This window comes from Cyprinus carpio, chromosome A5 (assembly GCF_018340385.1).
Source record: "Cyprinus carpio isolate SPL01 chromosome A5, ASM1834038v1, whole genome shotgun sequence".
Classification (NCBI taxonomy): domain Eukaryota; kingdom Metazoa; phylum Chordata; class Actinopteri; order Cypriniformes; family Cyprinidae; genus Cyprinus; species Cyprinus carpio.
Window position 1 is genome coordinate 16,232,574 of NC_056576.1, and position 16,872 is coordinate 16,249,445.

The 16,872-nt window shown below is 35.4% G+C and overlaps 1 protein-coding gene across 2 annotated transcripts in view; it reads right to left on the reverse strand.

The window, feature by feature from the left end:
• ppp3cca (protein phosphatase 3, catalytic subunit, gamma isozyme, a) overlaps positions 1-16,872 on the reverse strand; it is a 34,865-nt gene that overhangs the window by 3,817 nt on the left and 14,176 nt on the right. For both annotated transcript variants that reach the window (XM_042755289.1, XM_042755285.1), the window contains exons 4-12: positions 12,973-13,084; positions 7,196-7,341; positions 6,950-7,089; positions 5,802-5,879; positions 5,430-5,524; positions 4,750-4,875; positions 4,223-4,300; positions 2,517-2,592; positions 1,496-1,599 (exon numbers count right to left, since the gene is read on the reverse strand). In XM_042755289.1, the coding sequence (XP_042611223.1) occupies positions 1,496-1,599; positions 2,517-2,592; positions 4,223-4,300; positions 4,750-4,875; positions 5,430-5,524; positions 5,802-5,879; positions 6,950-7,089; positions 7,196-7,341; positions 12,973-13,084 (955 nt within the window). The remainder of the gene's footprint in view (positions 1-1,495; positions 1,600-2,516; positions 2,593-4,222; positions 4,301-4,749; positions 4,876-5,429; positions 5,525-5,801; positions 5,880-6,949; positions 7,090-7,195; positions 7,342-12,972; positions 13,085-16,872) is intronic.

Sequence of the window (16,872 nt, forward strand, 5' to 3'; positions counted from 1 at the left end):
GTAGTCAGAAAACCAAACCATCTCCTAACATATTATTTTCTATATAACATAACTATATGCTTATAGCTGGAAATGTCCTATTGTCCTAAGATCTTGTAGTAAGATCAGGTTAACAGCTTCTTCGTTTCTTTAATATTCCTCTCTGTTTTGCAGGTCTAGCTGGCTTGATGTCTGACCCATACGGACAATGAAGCCAGCCTCTTAAAGGTCACTGAATTTTCTATATGTACTTCAAATAGTGACATCCACCCACTGTCTCCCTCTGATCTCCCTTTCTCACTCCATCACTACTCACTTGCACAAAGTTCCCTACACAACTGTCCTTTAATGACCTTTAGTCCTGGACACCTCGCCAACAGATTCGCCTACTCAGAGTGGACAGGTCAATCCAGAGAGTCATGATGCAGCTCTCATGACAATCTGCCACTGATTGGCTCTCAGAGTCTCTGTAGCGCAGGTGGCTAAATCACATGGCTTAACATGAGCCTACAAGGGAAGGGCTTTACACAGCACACAGGCAAATAATCAGTGTAAACATTACATTAGTTCATAGGTGGACGACAGGATATAACAGGTGTTCATAGTGCAGAAAAAAGCTGTACTGTGCTGTTTGTATAATTGTGATAATACACAATTGAATTGAGACACTATTTTCCTGACAATAAACCACATTTCGAGATTGAAATGACTAATGACTGCTGAAAATTAAAAGGAATAAACTACATTTTAAACAATTGCAATTTTTTTTTAAAAAAAGGTGTTAATATTTGACAGTAAGTTTTGAAGAATATATATATATATATATAGCTTTCATGATCCTTTTGAAGTTTAAAATTCTTTAAACTTTCATCAAAGAAAGAAAAATAATAAAGCATAATTTTCAATTTTGGGAGAAACTTAATAGTTGTGACGTTCAAATAAGGCTCAGATATAATAAATATATATATATAATATATATATATATTAAATAATAATAATAATAATAATAATAAATAACAGTCCTAAAAATAGTTTCCTTTTTTTTGTATAAAACATTGATTTAAGGATGGTTTTTGACCCAGACGGTTTCATGAGATTTACTCATTTAAAAGACCAGAAATATGGGTCTGAGCGGCTGGGGGTGTAGGCAGTGATTTTGCAGCTACTACCAGAAAGTTGCTAAGAAGTGAATTAAGCAGCCGAATACAGCCCAAAAAAGCTCACACAATGGAGATGGAGAGCACAGCCCTCACCAGTATCTGCCGCTATAAGCCCCGATGCAGTTCTGCACGAGGGGGAGAGGCAGATCATCATTATCAAAAGCATCTTGCATGCCAAAGCTCGTTCTAGCTGCTGCATGCTGGTACTTCATGCTTTTGTAAGAGGGTGATGAGAGCAGTGCTGGATCACATGTGGCGATGATGATAATCCAGTACGACTCCCGGGTTGGATGTGAAAGGCCTGCAAATCCACTTTATAAACCTACCATTACAAAACCACAAACATGCTCACTTACCATTCTGTAAGGTCTGCTTGCCTCCAGACAACACTCCTAGAGGTAGCGTTCCGGTTGGGGTGAGCCCTTTGAGGGTCAGTACACTCTCGCTCTCTTCCCTGAGGCATAACACACACACACACACAGTATTACAGTTGTGTTCAAAGAACTAAATGGAACATAATCAATTAGGTTGGGATGGGGGAGAAAGAGGAAATATATGGTAATTTGAGAACCAAAGACAAAAGACTTCAAGCTGTCCTCTGTTCCTCCATTATCTATGGCACTGTTCATCTGGAATAATGTCTAATATAATTAGACCGCTACTCCACATGATGACTCACTGACGCCAGCTCATTAATCCTAATGGAGGAAAGTGTGTGTGTGTGTGTGTGTGTGTGTGTGTGTGTGTGTGTGTGTGTGTGTGTGTGGTGTTAAAACAAAACTTCATTTTATTCATGGAAGTTTTTCCTGCTCTTTACCCAAACATCTTTTTTGTTTCTTTTTGATAACTGTAATGATCATTACCAAGCTTTTTCTTTTTTGTTTTCTGTGATCTTTATTGTTTCTTTTTTTTTGTTTTTTTTTTATTTATTTTTTATGAAATGTTTTTTAATACGACAAAAATTGTATTTAGTGTGATCTCATATAAAAACAGTGTTAGCCTACATTAGGCCTATTAATTGTAATGATTTAATGTCCACGGTTAACAACAAATTACATCGAGAAAGCGAGCAAAGAACACAACGGAGCTTTTGAAACTCCATCAGTTAAACCATTGCGTCGCAGATTCGAATGTTTCGAAGCGCTCCAATCAGATCGCGTACCGCGAATCATTTGATTCAGATCTGGGACTTCAACGCGTGTATCGCGAATCATTTCCCAGATCGGCACGTCAGAGCGAGTTTGCTTTTTATCCCCACCGGGGATAAAAGTTATTCAGCAGAGACGGATGCATAGAACAGAGGGGGGGAAGTCCCCCCCATCCCCCCCGGCAAATCACCTGTATATATATACACACAACACAAACACACAATTGCAGATCAGAAACACTCTGCCATTTTTAATGGCACGGATCTTATTTCTGATCACCTCCTTACGGACAGCTGGAGTTCCACCTGCACCAACACAAAACCAGCATCAAAACACTGTTAGCCCTTATGACCTTTGACTCCCAAAATGCTAAGGAGGGAGGAACCAAAAATGTGGAGACGCTGAGAATCAGAATGACATCCTGAGCAATAACTGACCTATCGGTAAGCCCTGCTCCCCTTAGTTACAGTTGCAAAATCAGAAAAACAAACAGAGTCTTACAATGACAGCTGTCAGTAAGATAACCTTGTCCCAGGATGTTTTTGATACATTTTGGACACAGAAGGACCACCATTTAAGTGGGACTTAAATATGCCATGGAGGGATATATAAAAGTATATGCACATAATTTTTCCATTTTTGCAGCATAAACACCATCAAACCGATGAAAGCTTCAGATCTTCCAATGTTTCTCTATGGCGCTGAAACCTAAAGATATCGGAGTTCCCGTCCCCATGCAGCTGATACTCAACTGCCATTGGCTCATATGAGTTTGAGGGGAGGGGCTTACCGAAAGGTCAACTGTGTTTATTTTGACAATTATGACAACTGCATTTTAAACTGAATTTGAAACAGTTACTCTTTATCAACTTTATTTTTAATACAGATAAAATAATAATAAAGAATAAGCAATTAAATAATAATTAATAAAAAAAAAATTAAGGTAAAAAAAAAAATTAATTTGTTTATATGTAAAAAAAAATTTATTAAATAATTTTTTTTTTAGTCATGTCTTTATTTTTCTGCCACAATAGCTTGGTTTTAACCAGGATGCTGGAAAATGCTATGCAAAAATAAAGACATTGTGACAGAAATATATCACTACTAATAATGATGAGGACAATAATAATTAATAGTATGTAATAATGCATGTTATCATAATAATATTATTTTTATGTTATTAACACTATTATTAACTATTATTCAATAATATTTATTATTATTTTAGCTTTTATTCGTCAGAAAACTAAATGAAATATTCCAAATATGGGAAAATGCTGTCCTCTCCACCTTTTCTAAAACCCATAATGTTGTATTATTAGATTTGTACAATAACTTGTATTGGTCTTAACGGTTTGGAATTACTCAAATGAGAAACCAGGTGAGCTTGGAGAGCATTCTGTAAGCCTTACGTGGGTTTGAGAGTATTTGCAAAAGAGTGTCACACCTTTGTTCTAATTATTTAAGCAGATCTGTTTCCGGGTTCAATAATTACACAAGGCGAAAACCACAATCCTACATAATCTAGATACATAAAAATACATTAAAATAGAAAACAGTTACTTTAAATTGTAATAATATTTCACAATATTAATGTTTTTATATAAGAGTGCACCATCATGTGAATTCTACTCTCCACAACAGACTGACTAAGCAGGAAGTATCAAGGGACGACATAAGCAGACATCAGACCTCCAGGGAAAGCATCTTAGACAGCCAGAATGACAGTTGGACACTTCTGAGGACCTGCTGTCTACGCTGATGATGACCAGACAGACAGACGCTCACACACACACATGCACATTCAAGCTGTTCTGCATTAAACTGTCACTGATTGTGAAGCAAGAGGAAATAAGCACATAAGGTAGTTGTCAGCTTAGCAAACTTTAATTAATCTCAATTGTATTATACATGCGTGCTTGTGAACAACCTTACCTTCACATAAGTCGTCTCCCTCTGACATGAGTTCATCATCAGAGCAGATGTTTAAGACATTCACCAACATCTCAGTCACTGTAACAAACAAACAAACATTCTTGTTAGATCTGCAATATAAGCTGACATTTTACAAGACATTGTCCATGCAGTTCTTTATCTAGTGGTCCATTGTTCCTAGAGCTTCTCTTTAAAATTCCATTCTAAGTTCTATAACAAAATATGTGTGGCTTAAAGCCATGCACACTCACAAAAAAAAAAAAAAAAAAAGATGGAAAGGCTCAGGAAGTTATAATGATTTTGTAAAAGGTGCCCTTGAACACACTCGCACAAATATGACATTTCAGGTTCCAGTTTTTTTTGTATTCTTCCCACTGAGAGGACACAGTCAGCCACCAAAGACACGTCATCAACAAGGTCGTTCTTGCCTCTCCTACGCATTGCCTGTTAAAATACTACTAACCACCTCAGTCTCACAGTCCCTAAAAATCACAATCTAGTCTTCAGGTCTGAGTTTGGATACCTACCTTTCTCGCCCACAAAAGGCAGTGACCACGTAAACACATCCATAAAGTTGGGTAACCAGTACGGGTGAGGAGAGCAGTTGAACTGCCTAATGTTCATGACATTGTTTTCATATTTCAATACAGCCGCTGAGGAGGAAAACACGGGGAGAAGTCATGCACAATCATGAAAACAAACAGAAAACAAAAAAAGAAAAGCAACCATAGGCTGCCACACAGGTTTACAAACAGTCATCTAATACTTTGACGTTCTAGATTTCTAGATGCTTTAGAGTCGGTATATGGCAACAATTACAGCAGAGTTGCAGTGTATATTTTTTCTTTGCACTGCTGGCAATTGTTACATTATCCTTTGGCGATCACGGTCCAACAATAAATATATGAAATCAGCGGTCACAGTCCAACAATAAATATATGAAATCAGAAGTTTATCATAAATTATTTACATGTATAAAGAAAAACTCGTTCTTATTAGCTGAGAATATGGGACTGTAAAGAAATGACATCACTCGCAATGGTTTATCAAAGGTGCTACGATTACAGTTTCCACAGTAATAATGATGTTGGGGTTTTGAGGAACAGTTTGAGGTTATGAAAAGCACCTTTGGTTTAAAAAATAAAAAAAGTTTGAGAAAACCTGCATGAAATATATGGCCAACATACTTTAACATAAACTAACATACCTTTGTTGTTATACACATCTAGGTAATTTGGTGCTGAGAAAATGGTAATTAATGAAGGGAAGCCTGTTGTCTGACTTTTTCTGTACATCCTGTACCTGAAACAGAAACACACACAAACCTCTTAAGTTGTAGATTAGCTCAGTGTGCCAAAAAGGCATCTAGTGTAGATCAATCCAGGAAGTGCTCTCATTAATTGTTAGATAATGTACCCTTGTACTCTGCTACAGATGGTATCTATTTTTTTTTAACTGGCAGACACAGAAGGACTATATCGACATCACAAGAATAAACTAGCAAAAGCTCAAATTATCACAGAAAACACGAACTTTTTCAATCTCACGTTCATGAAACATAATAATCGTCGATACTTACCCTGCGTCCTGTGCTTCATGTGCTCTAATTACTGACAACAGGTTATTGTTTGTCAGAAAGTCACAGACTGCTGCATAACTGTCAAACAAGAGAAAGACAAACTTCTGAGGGTCTCATAATGAAAGATGACAAGCAAGTTTTCAGCCCTTTAAACATCTCAAGCCCTCTTGCTCATACTGAACGAAGCACGGGCCAATGTACTGGATGATTCTGAATACAGCTTTTTGGGGTTCTCTTCAAGTCCACTCGGCCGCAACACAGTGAACTCTCAAGCTAACAGACCACCACCTGCACTTTGTTAGCATTCAGCTGGCGTGGTACAAACAAATGCCAGCTGGACAAGCAAACAGTGAATAAACACACTTATATATATACACCCAGAACGAAACCAGCTGGGTGACACCGATCAGGTTATTTCCAGGAGTTGGCGCAAATCAGACAGAATTTCCGCACCGACTCACAGATTCCTGAATGACTCAGTTACACGTTTATGAGCAAGTACAAAGAATCTAGTCAAAGAAAAACGCAAAAGAAAAAGGTTTTACAACAATATTCCATGCAGCTTTTTTCTTCAATACAATAAGTGCTTAAGTTTTTTTTTTATAGTTATAAAAATGTAATTTAAAATGTAATTGATTACTCATGTAAATGTTACATAACTAATACGTGTTTCAAAATAAGCTATATTCAACCCATGATTTTTATTTGCAAAAATTACAACAATATGTATTAATGAAAATATCTTGATTTCAAAAAAATAAGAAAACGCATCTACAAAAAACATAAACATAAAATAAGCAAATCAGCCCTGGACTGTACATAGCCATTCCTTACACTTTAGTCACTTTTATGTTCTAGGGGTTGATTTGCATAACAAACTTCTATTTTGTTTTTGTTATATGAAGAGAACTCAACTTAATTTTTTTAGTATGCTTTCAATATTTATTTTTCATACTTTTCAACTGTCTTTTATGTATAGAAAAAAAAGGGAATATACAAAATGTATCATGCAACAGTAATTATTATAAGTATAATTTATAACTTAAATGTATTAGGTGTGAACAGAATGTTAGTGATGTTGAATACATCTGTAATTTTCTCAAAAATCTGGGAGATCTAACCCAATAAACAAAGCTCTGCTCCAGTACCTGAAGAAATAGGAGCAGCCTCTGACTGAGTTGTGGTTAAAATGCTCTGCCGTCTTCTCACTGCCATAGTCCTCTCCCGGGTCGGCCCAGATCAAATCACACATAGGCCCAAAGGCCGGGGGCTCCTTAAACCGGTCTAACTGCAAAACACAGCGTACAGACAAAGAAAAAAAGAGGCATGAACACATCTTGTTTTCTTATAAAAAAGGCTGTTAGGAAAAGGACAGAACATAAACAGCTGCTTACTTTCCTAATGTCATCTAAGCAGTTGATTTCTGGTGAGAGGCCACCATGTACACAGAGGAACTGCTGGTTTAGAAGAGCTGCAAGAGGCAAGCAGTCAAAGGCCTCCATACATGCGTCATAAACCCTCTCTGAATACTTTATTTTACCTGTAAGGAAACAAAGACAGACAAGTATGACTACATTAGAGTTCAGAGCACTGAAGTCAAGAAAACCACATAGAGACCAATTTCTCCTTCCCTCAGTGTATCGCTGAAGATCAGAGATGATTCACTGAGCTGTACTGTTGCATTTATTTTATTAAATAAAAAATTAATAATAATAATAATAATAATAATACACAGCTTGAACTTGAAGCAATTGATATTACAACATATTACATTGTCATTTATATGGGCAGTATGTCACTCATTCAGTAACATTTTTATCATAGGTTGACATTTTAACAAACAACTGATAAAAGAAAAACAGATAAGATCATAGGCTATTTATGATAGGTGGGACATACCTCCACCACTTTTTGTCATAGCCGATTTTATCCCAACCACTTTATGAAATAACCTACAAAAAGGATGTGTCTAAATACTTCTAATTAAAATGTGTGAATATTTAAGTTGAAAGTTCAATTCACTGGTTTTTGATTCAGTACAAAAGCAAAACGATTCAATTTGATTTCCACACACTATCCAATTCAAACAAATGTATTTTTTAATTATTTGAAGAATTCTTTAAAAAAGTCTCTTGTGCTCACAAAGCCTATTTATTTGAAAATACAGTAAAAACACAGTAAAACAGGAACGCTATGAAATATTTTTACAATTTAAAATAACTGTTTTCTATTTTAATATATTTGAAAATGTCATTTATTCCTGTGACAGCTCAATAAACATTTCTTATTTTTAATTAATGTTGAAAACAAATATTTTTGTGGAATCTGTGATTTTTATTATTTATTTTTTTCAGTATTCTATGATGATCATAAATCTCAAAAGAGCAGTATTTATTTGAAAAATACATGTTTTGTAACATCATACATTTTTGATCTAATTCATCCATGCTCAAAATAAAAATGAGTTTCTTTAAAAAACAATCTACTGCCCCCAACCTCAGAATAGTACCTGGTATACAATTTTTTTTTTAAATAAAATACTTTAAAACGTATTCCAGTATATTGCTTACAAAAAAAAAATGTATGTTATTGATGAATTTATCAAAGCAACTCCATGTGCTGCTGAAATGGGTGTTTAAATGAGTTTTGTACATTTCTCAATTTTATTATTTACAATTCCGTTTTGACTTGGAAATAAGCATATATTGAATGTGTGGACACACACCTTACAGACCTGATCTTTAAATCAGTACATACAATATCAAAGTCAATACAAAGTTATCATTATCAAGACCATGTTAAATTACTTGTGCATAATAATAATCCATGATGTCACAACCAGCATGTAGTCACACAGTAATAACTACACCTAAAGCGACAAATCCTGTCTGCCAGCAGACACAAAAGAAGCAGGGACTATTCAATTAAATTCAAATGAGCCTAATTAGTGCAATGCGAATCCTTAATTCAGCTGCTGATTAAGCTTATTAATACTTCAGTATCTGGACTGAAGTAGTCTCATTAGTCTTGTCTTCTGGTTTCCACTAAATACAGCTGGGTTATTCAACAAACTGTATTACACATTCACTCCTCGAACGAGATCTCGTGGAGAGCACTTGGGCTTCCACTGAACATTCAGCCATGAATCCACCTCCAGCTTTGTTATGCAGAGCACAATAGCAATGCTATTATATGAGCTTAAGAGCAAACAGTGTTCATTTCAAGCACAACAGAGTAGTACCACTTAAATCAGGGATTTAATCAGACCTTCAAAAGAACCTTCATTTTAATTTAATCTGGATTTTACCAAGAAGCAAACGTATAAAACACTATAGCATAATATAATATGAACTGCTATTATATTAACAAAGATAAAATGCATGGCTGGCATAACCTTGTGAAAAAAAGCATTGAATGTGCTTCTGGTAGTGCATTTTATTGGTTTTTTATTATAATATAATAAAAAATGTGTTTTTGGATATTATATTTTTGTGATATAATTTTTATGTTTTTTTTTTTATTATTTTAATATATTGTTTTTTTATTGTCTTACAATGTTATAACTGTGCGCTGTGCAAAACTACATTTTAAAATTTAAAAATGTAAGTAAATATATTTTAAATGTACTTAAATATGACATCCAAGTTTAGAACAGATATTAAAGTATATTTTAGTTTACTACAAATGCATCTCAGTACATTGAATAAAAAAAAAAAACTTAAATTACATAGAAATTTAAACTTAAGTCTTAGACTGGTCAAAATCAGCACTCTGAAGACCATCTAACTGCATTTAATATACATTTAAACTATAATACATTTTTATTTTATTGCAGTAATGCATTTGAAAGCAATAAAGCATTCAGTTTGCACTTCACTATATTCTTTTATAACAGGGCTCCAGAAAAAATAAAAATAAAGGAACCAGATTATTTTTTAAGTGCAACAGAATAAACATGTTTTATTTACTTTTTTTAACACTTTAACATTTCATTCATACTGTCATGTGTTTAAGTCTCATCTTTTCTAGTCTTTATCAGCATTTTAACCCATCTTGTAGATGTCCTGGGAACTAAGGTTCACTTAAAGTGGCAACTAAACATCTTTTCCAACATGAGAACAATATACAATCACAAAGAATTTTTTATTATACAAAATCTGTTCCAATATTATGGACCATAACTATATCAGCATCACTTGGCAATTGAGTGTAGTATGGGCTCCTCCTCAATGCATCCTATAAATGTTGTCATGTGTCTTGCACACATCAAGTCTGTTTTCCTTCATTAGTAACATGCAATTATTTATGTGGTGTTGAATCTTATCTTTAGCTCCTTGCATTCTTTCTTATGTCGACAACAGGTTAACTACAAATATATAGCGCATAAATTTATCAAATGCTCCTATTTATAGTTATTTCTAGCTGATTGATGAGCTTATGAATGCCAAATGGTTATTCTGAGGTAAATGACTGTATGTGGCATTGTTGACAAGTTTCACTCATTGTCCGCAGTTTGAAACACTGAATGAACAATTACATGAGACATTTCAGTAAGTAGTACTGTAGGCTTACTTATAATCTACCTTTTGATGTCTATTCATGTTTATTTTGTACTATAGTAGTAAAGAGAAAGATACGATGGGTTTACGTGCCGCTTGAACTGCGCTAAAGCAATTACTCATGCTGCAGTAAGGAGTTAACTGTTAACGATATTGCTAATATCCACACAGCTGACAGCTTTACCTGTTGTAGTTTGTTCAAGTTGTGCACAATTGAGGCTAATAACATGTATTTAAAAAAAAAAAAAAAAAAACTATAAACTAAACATGACAAGATGACACACTAGCTAATGGTAGCACACTAGCTGATATATTCCAAGTGACAAGAGGTTCAAAATGAAATAAAAAAATGTGGCTGCCGCTGATATGACATAAAGGGCAGAAGGGCATGAACACTTCAGGTGTCAACAGCTCAAAATAAGCCCAGCTTGGCCATGTGATCTCCTAGCAGTGGCTTTAGGAGTCGTGTAATAACCTCCTGGCAGATGGGTTCTGGGCTCAGCAGATGCAAACCTGGTTCAACCACATCACACCAGAGAGAAGAAATTCCTTATGTAGGAATATTCTTTCGGATAACAAATATGTCTTTGCATTTGTAAGCAACTGCAGCGTAAATAAATCCAAGCCTGAAAAGAAGCTAAACAGCTTCTTGTGTCTCTATTCGAGATCCTGGCTGGTCATGCTGCATTGAATTAAGGTTTTAAATAAATTATTGTAAAAGAATGCTAATGAGAGGCTTCACAATGAAAAGACATTACTCTCTCATAAATCAGGAGAGGTAATGCTGCGTGTAGTGTACAGCGGCTCATCGGGTTTGTCTCTTTGTGAGCCAGATGAGCCCCAGCCACTTCACTATTCAGCATACTAATAACTCACACCTGGACACTTTCTGGCAGCAGACATAAAGCTCTACAAACCTAACTCTAATAGAGCTGTCTGCTAGCCTGTTTTCTCAGAGGGACAAAGTGCTGTTTGAAGAAAACAGAGCACGTAAAGCCTGTAAAACAAAGACAGCGCCTCTTTATGAACTGCCTTTCAGAGAAGTGGGAATATTAATTCGGTCTTAAAAAAGTTGCTCTAGATCTCAGGGAGAGTAGAGACCAATTTCAGACAGTAAGAGACATAAGTCTTAAAGTCCTAAAAGTGTCTAATTTTCGCAAACCATTAACGTCCACCAGAAATATGTGGACAGAAACTTTTTAATATTTTTTTTTTTTATTGGCTGAACTGAAATAAAGCTGAAATAAAATTTAATTAAATATAATATTAGATTAAACTTTAAAAAATAAAGGAAACTAAAATTAAAATAATACAATAAGAAATATTAAAGTTTTACTAAAATTAAAGCGGCAAAGCCTGTGATTTAATTACATAAATACTTGTTGTATGCAATTCATAGTGAAGTGCTGCACTGTGTTCTGGGAACACAACATGAGCCAATCTTCCAAAACATGAAGTTGTTGTATGCTGAATTTTAAAAAAAAAAAAGATTAACAAGCAGATTAAAACAGCCTTCTTTGAATACAAACGGTGCCGATATTTATGATGGTTTAACATTTGAAAATGAAGAATTCGAGACTATAAATTTTAGTATTGTAATTTCTTATGATGGCAAAGCCTTTGATTTATATATATAATACTTGTATATTCACAACACTGTGTTCTGGGCCAAAGTGGAGTGTTTTACTGTGTTTTGGGTGCTTATAAGTGAGAAAGTCTTGCAAAAAATGAAGTGATTTTATGGTTTAAGATTTGAAACAAAACAATGAGACTATAAATTTTAGTAATAATTTCTTTTGTTTCAAACAGTAAAGCCAATAATAATATTTCTTTTGTTTCAAATCTTTATTTTAGTAATTATATAAATTTACAATAATTGTGGTAATATTATGATTATTTTTATTCAAGCATAGCAAACCTGGAATTTTTAAACTGCATTTTAAATTGCAATTTTTTTATTCAGAATTTTTTTTCTTCTGGGAAGATTGCTAAATTCAGTCCAAAACTGTCAGCAATGGCGCCACCAGGCAGTGACCATATTGTGTGATTCTGGCATGCTGGGAGATTGAAACAGTAAATATGTTCCAGCCAAACTTGATGTAATAATACATTTCACAGTGTGAGCAGCTGCCTTGTGTAGTTTTAACCCACATTAAGTGAAAAATAATTATTCAAATCATTTAAACAAGTATTGCTATTTTACTAAAGTGGTTCTCTCAGGCGACAAGATAAATGAGACCATACTGGCCATCCAACTCCAACAAAACTGATGTGATGTTAGCCATAGGCAAAGCAGTAAACGGAAGTTACAGTCATCACTAGCAGTTGGCCCAGTATAAAAATCTGGTCCAGTTATATCAAGCAAATATGCTTTAAGAAACATTGCAGTATGGAGTCCGCTCTATTAAGGCAAATCAATTTTGACCGCTTAACTGCAGGAGTAATATTACACTGTTTGCACAGTAAACGAAAGTGCTAGCTGGTGACAGCTGGCTGAAAATGCAGCTTTTCAGACATCAAAGAGGGAACATCAGTGAAAGCAGAGGAAAAGGCTAGCCAACACATCACTTAGCTCTCAGCACTCCAAGATGCTTCATTCCCACAGCACTCACATTCCTGTTTGAAGGTGAAGTATTCTGTGAGGTGCCGACACTCATGGTTGCCTCTGAGGAGGAAGAGGGTGTTGGGGTGGTTGATCTTCAGTGTCCACAGAAACAGCACACACTACAGAGACACAGAGAGAGAGTTATAATCCTTAAGATACTTGATTATTAATGTCAGTTGACACAGCTATGAAAAGAAAATGAAGACCGCTCTCAATCTTTTACATCAACAAACTAGGGAAAACATCCCATTTTAATGAAATAAAAATAGATAAATAAAAATATCAATTATATACAATCTTTCATTTTTGTATTGGATTAAAAAACTGCAAAATTTTCCCCAAGAGAAACCTTTTTAAAAATGTTTATTAGTGTAATTTCTGAGTAAAAACTATTTCCTAATATCATTTATAGCAGGACACTTTAATAAAATTTAAATTATTTTTGATATCTTCCTTTATTGTAAAACAAAGGCAATTTTTCGGTTGCATATTAAGGTAATCTTTTTTAATGCCCAATGGCAAGATTACAGCACAATCACAGTCCTTTCACTGTTTGGTGCTCAACAGATGGCCAACTGGGTGCACAAGGGACTGCAAAATTTGGAGTGAGTGGTCACATGATAATTATTCCCAAAGACACATTATTCTAAACAACAGGTTTGTTTGGTTCATTTACACATCTAAAATTCACACTAAAGTATAGAATGTGCTTGGCAGCAAACAACAATAAAAACCTTGGCAATACACTAATAGTTTGAGTGAGACGCCTGATCTTCTGTACAGTACAGAGTACATGCACACACTCATTTCAGCCTCATTAAAATCCATTTATCTTAATCCCCCCACCCCCTTCCTTTTCATTTGCATGCAAAATCCCAGACACCACTCAATGTGGGGAGAACAGGACACCAAGGTAACCAAGGACGACAGGTGTGCATTTAAATGACACGAGAAATAATAGACACGGAGGAGGGTGCAAGTGGGAGGTGGGATGCAACAGTGCCGAGAGCTAGGACCGGAGCCTACGCAAGAGGAATAATGAGCTGAAAATTGCAGGTAATAGTGGCTATGAGAAGAGGACCTGAACAAAGGCTATCATTGCTGAATGGCAGACGACACAGGGAATGACAAAATGTTTATTTCTTAAAGTTTACATGCTGCTTCAGGTTATTGCCTGGTTTAATAACATGGAGGGATCAGGATGGTTGACTAGGCATCTATCAACCAATTAGTTAGGTTGATTAGTTTATCTAATTGTTTTATTTATTTATTTTTATTTTTTTTGCTATGTCGTTTCAAACAGGAGGAATTCACATAATTCTTAGGGTGTTTTCACACCTGTAGATCGATTGCTTTGTTCTGAAACCGGGGGTTAAATTGCTACAATTTCTTGGTTCGGTTCGCATTCACAAGCCAATATTTACAAACAGACCAAACTTTGTTAATACAAGTCACGTGCGAGTAAACTCTCCTTTAATTGATCAGAGTGCATCTGTTTATTTTCCGGGATTCGTCTCAGTGCATCTGTTTATTTTCTGGGATTCTGCTCAAAGTTGTCATCCGTCAGGATGGACAGACAGCAGCTTCATGGGATTATTGTGGCTTTTTTGGTCACTGCTGTTATATTACTTCATTATTTTGAGCAGGAATCAAAACTTGGTTAGGACAACCTAATGTACCTATTGCAGAGAAGAGCAAACAGAATGCTGTTCGGCAATGTGTTAGTCTGACCAAATTTCAATTAAACATTTCACTTCTTCCCTACTCCAAGTTAGCCCAAGGTCCATTTTGGGAGCCATAAGCAATACAATCCCTGCTGCTTCACGCAACTTTATGTTATTACCCATCATACATTGTGATACAGCCAGATTCATTGGTCTGTTGGGTTGGATTGGTTTCAGACTTAAAGCGAACCGCTACAGATTTCGTTTGCAATCGGGCCGAGAGCACTTCGTTCAGGCAGTCTCTGGGCAATTGTTTTGGTGCGGATCCGAGCGCAATTTCCATGTTCACATATGCCTAAACGAACCAAACCAAGGGAGAAAACGCACCAGGTTCCGAAACAAACGCTAAGATGTGAAAACACCCTTATTCAATAGAGCTCCAGCATGCTAAATGTTGTGAATTAAGACAATTTTTCAGACTTTAAACAACCTGAATAGAAACTGTTGTCTATTTTAATATATTTTCAAATTGCAATAATATTTCAAAATATTTATGTTTTTACTGTATTTTTGATTTTTAAACATTTTTAAAAAATCTTATCAACCCACAGTGCGTTTGTCTATGTATATATATATATATATATATATATATATATATATTATATATATATATATATAGATATAGATAGATAGATAGATAGATAGATAGTGCCCTCCATAAGTATATGAACAATAAAAGTCAAAATTGCTTTCTCTGCTGCTGAGTCAAGACATTTGCAAATATGATTAAAAGATGAATATGCGACAAAACTACAGAATGTCACATTTTATTATTAGGTCTTTCGACACAAACATGTTTTACCAAATAAAAAGGAAAGCACTTTCAGAGTTCATCCCACTATTTGATGTGAGCATAAGTATTGGAACAGTTGAATTTAAGGCAGATGTAAAAGATTAAAAGCTAATATTTAGTTGCAGATCCCTTGCATGCAATCAGAGCAGTGAGTCTGCAGCCCATATATATCACCAGACTCTTGGTCTTATGCTTTGAAATGCTTTTCTCCAGCCTTTAATGCAGCCAATTCCAAATGTTGCTTGTTTTGGGGAGTTTCTGTCTTTAGCCTCCTCTTCAGCTGGTGAAATTAATGTTCAATCGAATTTAAATCTGGAGATTGATTTGGGCAATCTAAGACTTTACATTTCTTTGCCCTGATAAAGTCCTTGACTGAACTGGCAGGGTGTTTTGGGTCATTGTCCTTATCTAATATGAAGTGCTTTCTAATGAGTTTGGTGGCATTTTCTTGAAAATTGGTAGCAAAGATGATTTTGTACCCTTCCAAATTCATTCTGCTACTGCCATCATACATTAAGTCATCATTAAAATTAAGAGGTGCTGTTCTAGAGACAGCCATGGATGCCCATGCCATGACACCACCACCGCCAAACTTTACAGATGAGGTTGTATGCTTAGGATCATTTGCAGTTCCCTTTTCTCCACACTTTTCCTTTCCAATCACTTAGATAAAGGTTAATCTTTGTCTCATCGGTCCATCAACTCCAATACTCTACTGGCTCACATTTGTGAAGAATCTTGCCTTTCTATTGTTGATGCTGATCAGAGGTTTGCATCTTGCTGTGTAGCTTCCATAATTCTATGTCAAATTCTCCTGAGAACTGTAGATTGACAGAGCATCACCCCAGCTTTCTGGAGGTTGTTGTTGATTTTACAGACATGTATTTTAGAGTTCATTTTCACAGCTTTTATGATTTGTCTGTCATCAACTACTGTTGTTTTTCTCAGCCGATCAGGTTGTCGTTGGTTGCTGATGTCGCCAGTAGTTTCCAAACTCTTGATTTCTCCATGCCCTTTGTTTTTCCTATAGTTCTTATTGACTTCCTCTTTTCTTTTAGCATCCAAATTTCTTGCTTTTCTTTCAGAGTCGGCTTCCTCGTCTTCATCCTGGTTTGTGTGTGTCATCATCGAATGCAAGACTCAGAATGCAGAAGCAATGGCTATAACTGATAAGACACATCCCCTGCTTTTATTATCTGAAGAATTAATGCAACAGGACACAGCTGAACACTTAGAAAGAGCTGTGAGGCAACTGTTTCAATACTTATGCTCACATCGGATAGGGAGATGAAACTCTAAAAGTGCTGATCTTCTTAGCTGGTAAAAAATCTTTGTGTTGAAGCACCCAAAAATAAAATGTGACATTCTGTAGTTTTGTCTCATATTCATC